The 12,983-nt window shown below is 42.8% G+C and overlaps 1 protein-coding gene across 20 annotated transcripts in view; it reads left to right on the top strand.

Moving 5' to 3' along the window:
- Nucleotides 1-12,983, top strand: part of BBX (BBX high mobility group box domain containing) — a 136,646-nt gene that overhangs the window by 63,334 nt on the left and 60,329 nt on the right. For 16 of the 20 annotated variants that reach the window (XM_082754931.1, XM_082754941.1, XM_082754943.1 and 13 more), the window contains one exon: nucleotides 12,256-12,426. The exons of 3 other annotated variants lie outside the window; for them this stretch is intronic. In XM_082754931.1, coding sequence (XP_082611057.1) covers nucleotides 12,256-12,426 — 171 coding nt within the window. Of the gene's footprint in view, nucleotides 1-12,255; nucleotides 12,459-12,983 lie in introns of those variants that run through there. One more of the 20 variants, XM_082754939.1, reaches the window with a different exon arrangement.

Genomic DNA, 12,983 nt, shown 5'->3' with positions numbered 1-12,983 from the left:
TGAGTGTGCTTTTGGCTTGTTCCTTGCTTGTTTCCGATGGTTTAGTCCGAAGCTCATTTAAGAGAGATTTTTGTGGAAAACTCAGTACCTGACAACTGTAGCTTAGGGCATAAAACTACCTCTTTGGAAAAGAACAGACTTGATAGCTTGCTTTCTTCCACAAGTCTGAAGTCATTCATGTCCAACACCCATTGAGATTCAGGAGAAAGGGGCTGTAAGACTGCAGTGAAAATGCTAACTGTTAAACATGAAGGCATTACGGTACACATGCCTTATCTCCGTGACTATTACTTTCCATTACTCAGGATGTTGTGACTGATACCACAATTCACGTGTCTCTGAAGTAAAAATCGATTTTTGTTTTTACATGATTGTATGTAAGGCACTAAAAATAATTTAAGGTATATGACTTCGGTGTTAGACCTTTTTTATCAAATTAAGTTACTTAAGACTGCATTCAGATTTGTAGCTTCTTTTCACCTGTATCTACATTCTACCTGCCAGGAGCAGTGGACATGCTTGGTGTTGTGTGGCATTTTGGGGGGAGTTCTCTGCCAGCTTGGCTCAGATCCTTTTGTTGGTGGCCTCCGAGTGGGCGTCCATGTGAGAGGTTACATTAAATTCTCTTACCCTCAAAAGGGCTTGCAACCTGCAGGCCAAAACTTCCATGCCTTCCAAATTAAATGGATGTTTTCATTCAATTAGTTTATTGAGTGCTGAAGTGCAGCAATTTCTGCAGTGAGATATGAAACTATGGGACATAATTATTTCTTTTCTGTGCTGTAGGTGTTAAAAGGGGGATTTCAAAGTGCTGAGTAGCTGAGAGCTTCTTTTGAGGGCTAGACCTGCAATAAGATACAATTCCTTCTGAGGGTTTTTAAGTAACATTGTTTATTCATTTTTTAATCTGTGCATTATGAAATTTTACTACTCTGGATGGCATTGTGTATGCCCTGTTTTTATACTCAGGGACAGCTTTGTGATTTTCTGCATCTCCAGGTCTTTGTATTGCTTTTTATCTAACTGCTCAGAGGTGTTTGCACTAGCCTGTAAGTATACTGGACCTGCACATGGATTATTATTTCGATGCTGTTGGACAGGCTCCAAAGCAAATAGACATATTCCACTGTATGTTAAAGGGCTTGTACCTATTACACCCGATCACTGCCTCCAACTCATAAAGCGAGCCATTTCCAGGTTCGTCTATGTAGGGTTTTGCTGGCACTAGCATTAAGGTTGCTGGCAAACATCGCGGTGTCAGCGTGGTGGAGGGCTGGTGCACCCATCTCCAGGTGCCACAGGGACCACCAACATGGGGCTCGTGTGGCTCTGGCCATTGAGCACCCGAATAAGGAGTTGCACCCGCAAAGCCATGTGCGTACCCGCATCTCGCCGTCTGGCCTCACCATGTCCACAGCGCCTGCAGGTGGGTGTAAGGAGCCCCGTGCTGGAGGGGATGTTTAGTGTAAAGTGTATTGCAGAAGCAGATGATCATTGTCCTCGTAGGATCTCAGAAGTCAATTGTGAAGCACCCCAAATACCTTTGTTAGATGGTTGACTTCTGTGTTTATGCCTGGGATTTCCAGGCAGAGATGCAAGCACATAACGTATCTGTGCATGCACATTGTGTCCAGGACTTGATGTAGACTGGTGGTGTTGCACAGGTTGTCTGTGTGCCAGGTCCTACAGCCTTAATGCTTCGTTGAACACATTGTGTTGCATGTATGTGGCTATTCAGTCACATCTGCTTGGCCCGATTAACTATACTGAGAGAATAAGAGGATGTTTGGAGTGGGAAGCTAACAACCTGAAGTAACTGTTCCTATTATCAAACTAACTTGCTAAGTCACCAAACTTAATCGAGTATTAAAGTTCTGGGCCCGTGTAAGATCACAGGTTGGATTTGGTGTACAACAGAAATCTCTTGATAAAGCATTGTGGATTTTTGGCCGTCCTTGCTGTGAGGACTGCTTGGAATATGATCATGTTGTAGCTTTTTATTCTCCATTTTCTGAAGTGGGTGGTTGAGGCCCCAACTATTTACCGATTTTAACATGTCAGAATTTCCTTTGTCATGATGAGAAGTCATTGAGCTGCACTGAAAAACTCAAAATAACGAACTGGTAGTTTCTATGGATAACTTTTCCCCTTCTTTTTAATTCCTTCATCCTGAAAACAGCTGTCTTCTGGCCCAAAATCAGTCCACCAGAACGCATAAACTTAGGCTGCATTTATGCATCTACTTAACCATTGCAGAACCAAGAGTCACATAATGTAATAAGTGATAAGAATAACAAACTCTTTAAAGAATTTAATTTAGTATGTAACTATTTGTAAATATCAAACGGAAATAAAAATGAACGTAGCCACTAGATGGCACTTGAAAATTGGGTATTGAGATGGTATATCAACTCTTAAAATCATCACAAATTTTGATAGATTTTATGTGGATCTGCACAGCTCTGAGAGATGGTGGTATTTCCCAAAACAACACTGAAATTCCTTTAGCTGGATCTCCTTCTTCTGTGATTCAGTTACACCACTGCACTAAGGAATCTAGTCTGCTTTAAAAGCTTGTTCCTGATGCTTAAAACGCTGCCTAGAAAAAAAAGAGGAATACTTGTAAAACTGAAAAAGATGTGCAAATTTGGTTTGGCTTCCACTTGTTTTTATTTATATCTAACTTCTTAACAATTTGGTTCTGTCCTGACTTTTCTTGTATTCTGCCTGAAATGAGGCACGTACAACTTACTTTGACAAAGTGTCATTGCTTGAATATTTCTTTTAATGTTAGCGCAGGCCAATAGCTAGGAAATCAACCCAGAAGTCTTCGGGGGTGTGGGTTTGGGAAGGGAGCCAACTCCAAAGGCACATCATTTTTCTACTTTTCCTGTTTTATTTCTTGGTAGGGGGAGAGGGTGGAAGGAGACTGAGAATTTTGTACCGCAGAAAATGAGATGGTAGCTAGGAATTTATTTATCAAGTGAATCTTGTGGTATTTCTGTCAGCGATCATTGCAGAAGACTGTTTTATTTGAAACTCCATGTAGCCTCTTTATTGTTGTTTCTGATATGCATGAGTTGCATTATTATGATTTATGAGCTAATAATATTGGAAGATGAGCAACGCTGAGTAAATCCTGTCTGTAGCCATTCATTCATCTTGATCCCGCTTCCATAGGAGCAGCGGGTGGTCGCTGTTCCGAGTAGTTGTTTGGACAAGCATCTTAATCTATTGTACGTGAGTTGAAGAAAGCAAAAGTAGATAAACTGTAATACTCAGTTGTGCAAGAATGTTTTATGGCCTATTAAATATGTATTAAGGGACTAATTCTTCCATTTGCTTACACAGCTGTATATGGTTCCCCTGAGACTGGTAGCAATTATGACTGAATTTTATTATGAAAGCTTCGCTGCGCACATGGTAAACCTTAGAATGGCTTACAGTAGCGATGGACACAGCCGCATTGTCTGCTTTTTGTGGAAGACGCTAGGACACAATCAACAAGAGGTGAAAAGGAGAGTCGAACAATTTTCCCATTCAGCTCTTCTCACCCTGCGATGTCTGCAGCAGTAACATCTCCTCATTTGTGCTGCTTTGCACTGTGCTAAAGAATTCGGTTGTGTTCCTGCCGTGATTGGGCCCTGGAGCAATTTGTATGCCTTCTAATCAAAGATGAAAATAAAGCTTTCAGATTGGCAAGTCAAAAAGATCGGCTTTTTGTAATCCCGTTCACCAATCAGAGGATCTCATTCTTCGAAGGCTCGGAGCAATATGCCAAGCCATCCCTCTTGTTAACATAAAATTTCAGTTTGATTTTGGGTTCTTATCCGAGGGGGCCTGTCAGCGAGGAAGCTTTTGCTGAACTGCAGATGCCCCCCTGGGAATTTGATGATGCGAGTACACATGCACCGAAATTCATTAAGTATTTCCTGTGGCCGTTTTACCTGTGATCTCACTGGCTGTAAAGCTCTTTAGGCTGAGATTAACTGTTTAGTGTTTCGCAAACGCTAGAGGGAAGCTCTAGTGATTCAGTTAACAAAATGCAGTGACTTTCGTTGCAACGTGACATTAAAATAGCAGCAAAGCACAGGAATGACAGCTGTCTTTCTAGAAAAGCTGCTCTTTAATTGGGCTCAGGTAGTCAGTGCCTTTGTTTCGAATTTCAGGTGTTACTCTGCTCACCTTCTAGGGTCTGTTCGCTCTCTGTCCTGGTGCGTCAGCAAAAAATAGGAACTGAAGGAGCTTCCAGACTCTATCCCCTGCGCTTCGTGACCCAGAGGTGTTGACCAGCGGGGCCGTGGAGGTCTCTGTAACACGGCACTGCAGTAGGTTTAGCTGTGGCCTGTGACTAGCCATTTGCTTTTTGTTTTTTTTTGTTATTTCTGCCTCTGCAGCTGCTGAAGGCTGAAATGAGTCCTGTAACAGTAAATGTCTCACTGTATCTTAAATGCAAGGAAAAAAAAAAAAGGCCTGTTTTGGTTAAGACATAGGTCTTCAGACAAGAGCTTTTTGACACATGACTGGAACAAAGCCATAGTCTGGGAAAAGATGTTAACACAAAGGGAGGGTGCAGTTGTGGCTGGTTGTTTTAAACTGTTTAAATTACGTACTTCTGCAGGGGTCTGTTTGGAGGCGTTACTGCAATTCAAACGAAGATGTTAGTGATTTGCACCCCCAAACTTAGTGAGGCAAGGCAGCTTCTCCCATTTGGTGCGCGAGAGCTTTGAGGCACCAGGGAGAGGAGCAGCGCTCCCCTTGGCTGCCCCAGCGAGCCGTGTCCTGAAGGAGATGGCATGGAAATTGTTGGGTGGCTCAGCCGCTTTACCTGCTTTTTATTTTTATTATTTTTTTAATTGTGTGTGGCTGTTGGCAGTGGGGAGGTTACGTTTAAAAGCACAGACCTTAAGGACGAGCTTTCCATCTCCCCACTGCGCATGTGGAGAACTGCCAGAAGCACCCCCCTTATCCCCACCCCAGGCCGGGGCAGATTTGGAAGTAAGCCCCTCCAGCTCCCTCCTTGCCCACACTAACACCATTCTCTTTCTCCCTGGGCTTCATTTCCACCCGTGCTCAGCTTCATCCCTCTCCCAGAGTCCCAGGAGCACCTCATCCACCTCGCCAGCTCTCCCTGGGCCTGTGGCAAGGGCATCGCTGCAGGAGCTGTCATGGTGCCCCCGCCTCCCTGCAGCAGGTATTCACCACAGCTTCCAGCTTTCTGAAGCACTTGCTGGTGGCTCTGCGTGAGCAGGGAGTAGGCACCCAGCCACAGCAGCCCCAAAATGGGTGTGGGTTGCAGGCTGGCCTGCAACCCTTGCTTCCCCTTTCCTCTTTTGCCATGTGGCTGTGGAAAAGCTGCCCAAACCTATGTCCCCGATGCTCCTTTTGACCCCCTCTGTATCTCCGTGGCCATACCGTACCGATGCTCACCTGCGGAGCAGGGCTTGGCCTCCTACGTGCAATTTCACGAGCGGTGTTGGGCTGGGTGTGGAAGTGGTAGCAAAGGGGCGGGCTGCCCCTGAGGGCTTCGTTAAAAGCCATCCCAAAATATGGCAGGACCTGGTGTGCCCCGCCTCGGCAAGCATGTTTCAGAAGTCTTTTTTTCTGCCATGGGATCCTTTTGCTATTGTGCTTTAAAAGTGTAAATAGTACTTGAACTCCCGACTGCTTCCGTAGGTTGTATTTAGGGTAAAGCATGGTAGAAAATAAAAGGTTAACAGTTTCCCAAACCATATCTTACTTCCTGAAGGTTTCTAGTGTAGATTGAGGAGTTGATTCCTTCAAGCCTGGTAGTTGGTACCTTCCAGCACTAACAGATCTAAAATACTTGTACTGATTGGGTTTTGCTTAATAAGTGGTTTTTACTTGGTCTTCAGACTGGAGGTGAAATAAAACACATGTAAATAGAGGTGGGGGTGAACAAAACCAAAGCCACAATTTTAGTTTCCTGCTCAGTTTACTCATGGACGGTAGCAATAGCATCCAGTTCCCAAGTGGTTTGCCTTTTGAAGGGAATATTTGTAGCAGAGAGAGTTTACCCCTCTTTCATTTATTTTAATGAGGATGTTCCTAACAAACTCCTTACAAAGCAAAATATTACTTTATTGCATTTTTTCTGATTGTCTTTTATAGAGGGAAAAAAAAAAAAGAACTAGAAAAAAGAAAAAAAAAACACACTGAAATCATTATTTGAAGTCAGCTGTTATTACATGACTGCAGTAGATCACACATCTCCCGACTTTTCAAGCTATGTTTTTTATTTGTTTGTTGAAATCTCATGGAAAGATTCATGTTCATTTTAATATCTTTTATAACACAGTTGCTTGAAGTGGTGACACAAGCACATCAATACAGAGTCCTCCTGGCACAGCACAGGCAAATGTTCCCATGTCGTAAATGAAAGTAGTGTGAGGGTTTGTTGTGCCATCCTGTCTGTCTGCTGTGGCTTCCATTTGGAAAGCAGATTTGTAGAGAGGCAGCATTTCAAATGCCCTTACAACTGTTCTGACTGATAGCTTGGAAGGATTAACGATGCCAATATTAACCAAAACTATAGGAAATCCACGTAAAAAGGCAAGTGAACCTTAGTTACGCAATTATTCCCCCTATTTTTTAATTAAGTCATTCTGATATCAGGTGTGTTGACGTCCTTGGTGGGCTTGGATTTAAATGTTATGTATTTGAGAATAACAACTCGGAGTTGCTTTCCAAGCGAATAAGGAACAGTTTAAAATCATGTATCGAGAAGGAAGAGTGTGTCATTAAAAATTAAGTAAGACTTGTTGCTGACTTGTTGCTCTGTTGCAGAGCATTGCACGTGGTGACAGCCATTCCCAAACCTCTGACAGCAAGCAGAACTCTGCTGAGTCTCAGCATGACCCCATTAAGGCATCGCATCCCCGAAAGTTAGAAAGCTCATTAATGGCTTTCTGCTGGGAAACAATAAAGAATACATTCACTGACTGGTCAGTAATTAGTACTGATGAGGTTTTGTCCTTCATTACAGAAATACTCTGGTTCAGTTTTTCCAGAGCTTAAAAAAATTACTTCTATAAAACCCTTTTGTATTCACTTTGGTGTCATTTTGCCGCCAGCAGTCTCCTTTTCCTTTTATTTGGTAATTCAAATACCTGTTCCTCCCAGTAGACCCGTGAGACAGTGGCCTCATTGCCTCGTCTTCGGCTTCTGTATTGACGCAGCTCCTTTCATTGGCTCCATAGCCCCCAAAACACCGAGGCATTAGTATCATATAGTTCATTCCTCTTGTCACTCTTGGCTTTATAAAGTCACTCGTTTTTATAAAGTAACAGAGAATTTCGATAGTGTTTAAAAAAAAAAAAAAAAAGTGTGGAAAATCCACTTCAATTTTTCCCTTTGCTGCTTTGTGCCAGTAACCTGTATGGACTTAGCAGAGGCCCAGCTGGATTCCTGGAGAAGTGGTTGTAAGGTAACAGGAAAACAAATTCATTTCCACTGTCTGAATGGAAATGAGTGTTGCAGGAGATGAGGTGTTGTGCTGAGAGCCTTCCAACACAGACTGTGTTGTAGTTGCACTTCAGGTCTTTGTGACTCTGCTCATGTAGCTCTTGGATTTCTTGCCTGTAGCCTGTGTTATGGCATGTGTCTTGCAGCGCTTTGTTACTTTTAGGGCCGTTTTAAAGAGTTTGGTGTTGGTGAAATACGAGGAGATAGTTTGGGGAACACCTGATGAGTGCGGCTTGTTCAGTGCTAGGCAATTCTGGGTGGCTGTGGGGTCAGGTAGTCCTGAAATTAGGAGTGAAGAAGTCAGTCACCTGTCTGCTGGGTTTTGTAAACAACAGAGGAATGTAAGAGAAAAGCGAAACTTAATGAAGGTAATAAAGCATTTGTTGCTGATGAATATTGTAAAAAGGAAGACTTACAGGTGCATAATGGAATTAGAAATGTCTGTCATAAAAAGCTAAGCAATTGTTCTTCTCTCCCCACCTCTTTCCCCCATCCAGCTCTTTTCTTAAGGTATGCTGTATTATTTTTTTTCCCCTCTGAGCCCCTATTAAGTATATATATTTATAAGACATTCAAGAAAATTGTGACTCTTTGATGAACATTTCCAGGACCAGAAAGGAAATCTAATAGCCAGCACAAAATATTGGGAAAAAAATGGTTAAAATCTTTTTATTGGTGCAATACCTCGGTAACATTTGACCTGTATCTGCACCGAAGGTACAGATGCATAGAGCATCTCTCAGAAGGTGTATCTTGCTGTCGATGGATCACGAATATCGGCCTTGACAGGAATCCTCTGGTGGTGTTATGAAGCCTATGTAGCTTACTTCAAGCAAAGCTGTACATACTCTTGTCTTGTCCTTTTTGGTATATTCCTTCTTTTTCCCTCTGTCTGCCACTCTATCATGCTGAAGCCAAAAAGTATCTTGTAAAATCTTGTTAGCTGGCTTTAATATTCTTCTTGCTAACTTCTAGAAGTTACTAACTCTGCCTTAAAAGACGTATGATATTTTTAGTGATGTTGCAGAAGTAGTTACATTTTTTGTGATATGGTTCATAAGTTCCTGTTGTTGCAAACTGCGCTTGGAGTGCTGTGTATATTTTCTACTTTTTAAGCCACAAATCCTGCGGAGACTGCCTGTGACTTGTTCTGTGACTTTCCCCAGAACTGCTAAATTGCCAGGCCTAAGCACATGCTTCAGTTTTTGTAGGTTCCAAATAATTTCCAAAGGGATACTTGCCAGCATGCGGGGATCCCTGCGAGGGAAAGCAGGGGTTGATGTTTCTGCCTGCTTCTCTCTGCCAGCTCCTTTTCTCCCATACAAAACAAGAAACTAACATGCTGTTGATTATATGTCAGGGGAAAAAAATGGGTAAACCAGCTGAATCTGAAGGTTCCAGTAAGTGGGTTCCATTGATGTTTTGCCATTCAACAAGTAATTAATTCCAGTAAGACTTGCACTGTCGCTTAATGGTACACGCGTTCACTTGAGCATTGAATGTCTTGTTTACGTAGTTAGAACATGTCTTGCCAAAATCGTCCATGCAAAAAAATAAATGAAATTGCTCATGTTAGATGTGTTTGCCATTTCATTAGATTTTTTTTTGGATGGGACAGCTCCTCTCAGAATTAGATGACTGTGTGTGAGTCCAGCAGCAGCTGTGGCAGAAATACCCATGCAGCGTGGGGTAATAGTATGGAAGGTGAAGCAGTCCAAAAGAAAACAAGTTCATCACACCATGTCAGCTTTCTTTTTACTTAAGAGGAAAAGCTCTGTGCAAAGTAATAGAGAATAAAAACATTTTTCATAATGTCAGTCCTGTGTGGACTGTGAGAGACATCAGCAAAAAGTCAGGACCAAAAAAGGGCTTTGAAACGTAGGTCAAAACTTACGAGAACTTAAATAACCAAAAATGGGGAGGGGAGAATATTTGAAAACACAAGTGTTAAAAAATAGCAGTGGGGTAGTTTATCTCCCCGTGTTATGAATTACACCCCTATTTTCTAGGAAAGAAGTGGGGTTATAGGGAATAGAGTAGGTAGGTTGCCTGGGGTGGGAAGGCTTCCTGACTGTGCTGTGGAAGCAGTTTGCAGTCCTCCCATCCCTGGGGCCAAATCAGTCCGACTTCTGTTGTTAGGTGATGCAGACTGAGGCTGTTGCAGGCATTTGCTCCAAAGTTGAAGAGAGAGAGACCCTGTGTCTGTCTGTAATGAGTGCTGCCCGTTAAATAACCAAGCTATGGCTTTGTGTCTGAGATCTACAGGATGCTCGTTCAGCTGATAGTGTGAGCTGCCGTGCTAAAAACAACTTCTGCAGAGCAGAACTGTTGCTTTGGAGTGACCACTAAGGTAAAATAGATCACAATTTGAGAAAACAACCTAATTAACATGGCTGAATTCCTCCAGCTGAGCATACGCTTCTCTTTCACCACTGGTGTGCAGCGAATGCTGGTTAATTTATTCTAGGTTAATTGGATGTCCAATACCTAGCCTACATGTGTGGAAAACAAAAGCAATTATTTGTGAGCTAGGTGGTAATAAAGAGAAATAATGTGTTGAGAGTCCCTTACGGGTTTGAAAGGTAGCCAGCGCTCAGGTTCCCTTTTCGCCTGCCGTGTCTGGCACGGAGCATAGGTAGGGTCTTAAAGAGATGGAGAATTGTACAAAATGCCCTGTGGGATTACTTATGTCCTGTGAGATTTTCCGACTTCTCTTCAGGAGGGCAGGAGGCAGAAAGCTGCCGGTTAGAGATTATGTTGAAATCGTGTTAGGGCTTCAGCTGTGATTTTTAAAGGAGGATCATGGAGGACACTTTGAATGTTAATTTAGCTTCATACTAATGAGGTAGAAGGCTAGCAGTAATACTCATTTTACTTCTGAATGACTAGGCAAAAACCACACAGAGGTAAACTTAGTCAGTGGTAAGGGCTGGCAGAGCTGACTCTGTCCCATCCATAGCACGCTTCCCGTGCTCAGAAATAGGCCACGTGCATTGCTGGCTGAAGTAGCAGGCAAATGGTTGTCATATAACAAACTCTAAAGTCTCAGAACAGTTAGAACAGTAACTCAGCCACATTGTTGGGCTGTGTCGAAAAATACCTGGCATGGCAAAAGCAAACAGAGATATTTAGCATTTTAGGAGGAGACAAAGGTGGGAAGTGCTGTACAGAACAGTACATGATGAAGTTGACTGTTGGATAGCAATGGTTTCAACCTCTCATTTCACAATACTGGATTGCTGCTTGATCCTTCTCACCTTTTAATGTCTTGAAACCAAAGTTGTTTCTGGGTATTTCATTCCCGTTGTGTTCGTTGGATCCTCTTTGCAAGTCACAGATTAAAGATGGGGTATGGTGCATGATTATGTGCCATATAACACGTGCTGAAAGGACAAGTGTGGCTTGCAGAAAGTGTACAGCAGAGTGAATGTGCCATGAATGTGCTCCGTGTAAAAGCAGGATGCTGGGAACTGCAAAGGGGGGGCTTAATGGACAGCTGCTAAGTCACAGGGCAGCCCTGACGGGGGGTGCAGATACTATTGATAAGCAGGGGGGAAGTAATAAAATGTAATACACGTACAGGAGAAGGACACTTTTATGTATTTAAGTTCAAATGTCTGAACCTGCTTCTTTCAGGGTTCAGTAGGTTTCTCCAGCAAGCCGGGTGCCTGAAGTTCCCTCTGTTTTCTGTGCTGTTCAAGTCTGTGGGGGAAGCAGCTGCTTATACACATTCCTAGAGCAAACAAGGGCATATTGCCAACATGCCAGTAGTTAACCACCAAAAAAACGCTGGGAAGACAGCAGCAAAAAGCAAAATGAGTGATTGCTAAACTGGTGGGATACTCAGGAAGATGGCTGGAGCTGCGATGCCTCTTCCTGCTGAGCACTGCATGAAGTGGTCCCAGTGAGGCGTTTGCCCTAAGTGTGGCACCAAGGCTTGGGCAGCCTGTGTAAGTGCAGTGCAAGTCTTACCTTGGGTAGCACATCTTCTAAGCCATCCTTGAAACTGGTAGCTAGCATGTGATAAGCAGCTATTTTTACTGAGCAGTAAGGTACTCGGATGAGGAGACGTGCGCAAGACAGGTGTGTGAATTTTGTTTACCTTCCGCAGGCCCTTGCTTGAGCATATCGTTTGCTGTGCATGGGCTCTCGTAGAGCAGCAGCCTTGCAAGTGTCAGGTTGTTTGTTTCAAACTCATCTATGAGAATTTGCTTCCCCTAGGCAAGGAGTCAGATTTCCCTATGGCACTTTTTAATGGTCCTTGGGAAATCCTAGCTCGTAGTGTCACGGGATTCTGCACCAGCACTGCTATATATAAGTGGGTAATCAACAGATGAGTAGCTGCTGATACATCCTACTGCTGAAAAGAGGGATTTCCTGGCTTTGTCTGTAGCAAAATATGAAAAAATGGAGTGTGCACAGGTTTGGGGGAGCTCTGTAGACTCTCACCCCCTTGCGTCATGGCGTGTGAGCACTCATGCTATCGATTAGGCAGGAGCACATCTGAGAGCTGGGCTGCCTACTGCCTTCATCTCATCCTCTTCAGCTGCATCTCACTAGCCGACCTGCTGGAAACGTTGAGATGAGAAAGGACACATCCTTGTTGTTAGCGATAACTGAAATAAACCTCTACCTATTAACATGCAAAAACCTTCTCAGTGTCTTGTGTAGGAGCTCCATGCGTTTGTTACGGGTTTGTCTAAGTATTTGCATGATGGTCATTTGTGTGTAAGGGTTTCTTGTGAACATCTGACTGTTTTTGCACGGCAGGTCACAGTAATGAAAGGCAGTAGTAGGAATAAGGATCATTCGACAGAAGGAGAAGGAACTGGGAAGCGACCAAAAAGAAAGTGTCTTCAGTGGCATCCCCTGCTTGCCAAGAAACTCCTTGATTTCTCTGAAGAGGAGGAGGAAGAAGAGGAAGAAGAAGATATTGATAAGGTAGACTTCATTGGATGCTTGGACTGTAGAAGGTGAATGGTGGGTCAGATTTACCCCAGCTGTGTTTTTACTTTGTGTTTCTTGCTGTTCTCTTTTGCGAGCTAACCCAGCCAATAAAAATAAAATAAAATTGTGATACTGTGCACATAATGCTATAAAAGCAAGCAACAAATAGCATTAAAATGTGAATATTCCATCATTATTTCAAAATCTTGGGCAAAACCCTGCTTTTTTGAGTTAGATTGTAGAAGTTTTAACTAAGTTTTACATGCTGCACATCTTAGTTTTGATCTCTTAAGGTAGTTTTTTCTGACATATTTTTAAATGTTTACTTTAGACATATTACCCTGGGTTTGGCTATTTTTAATATTTACCAAAAAAAAAAAAAAAAAAAGAGGAAAAAAAGAAGGAAAGTCTGTCAACAATTTTTACTACCTTTGTATGTGAAATTCAGCATATTCTCCAGAATGGTGTGAGCACAAGTGGAATAATCTCTCTCCTGTTTGACCCTTGGTGTTTTGGTACTCTTCAGTGATGCTGGCCTTACTCTTCTTTTG

Source organism: Aythya marila, assembly GCF_965140915.1.
Source record: "Aythya marila genome assembly, chromosome: 1".
Classification (NCBI taxonomy): domain Eukaryota; kingdom Metazoa; phylum Chordata; class Aves; order Anseriformes; family Anatidae; genus Aythya; species Aythya marila.
Note: the sequence above shows the minus strand (reverse complement) of the source record. Positions and strands in the feature narration are given on the sequence as shown.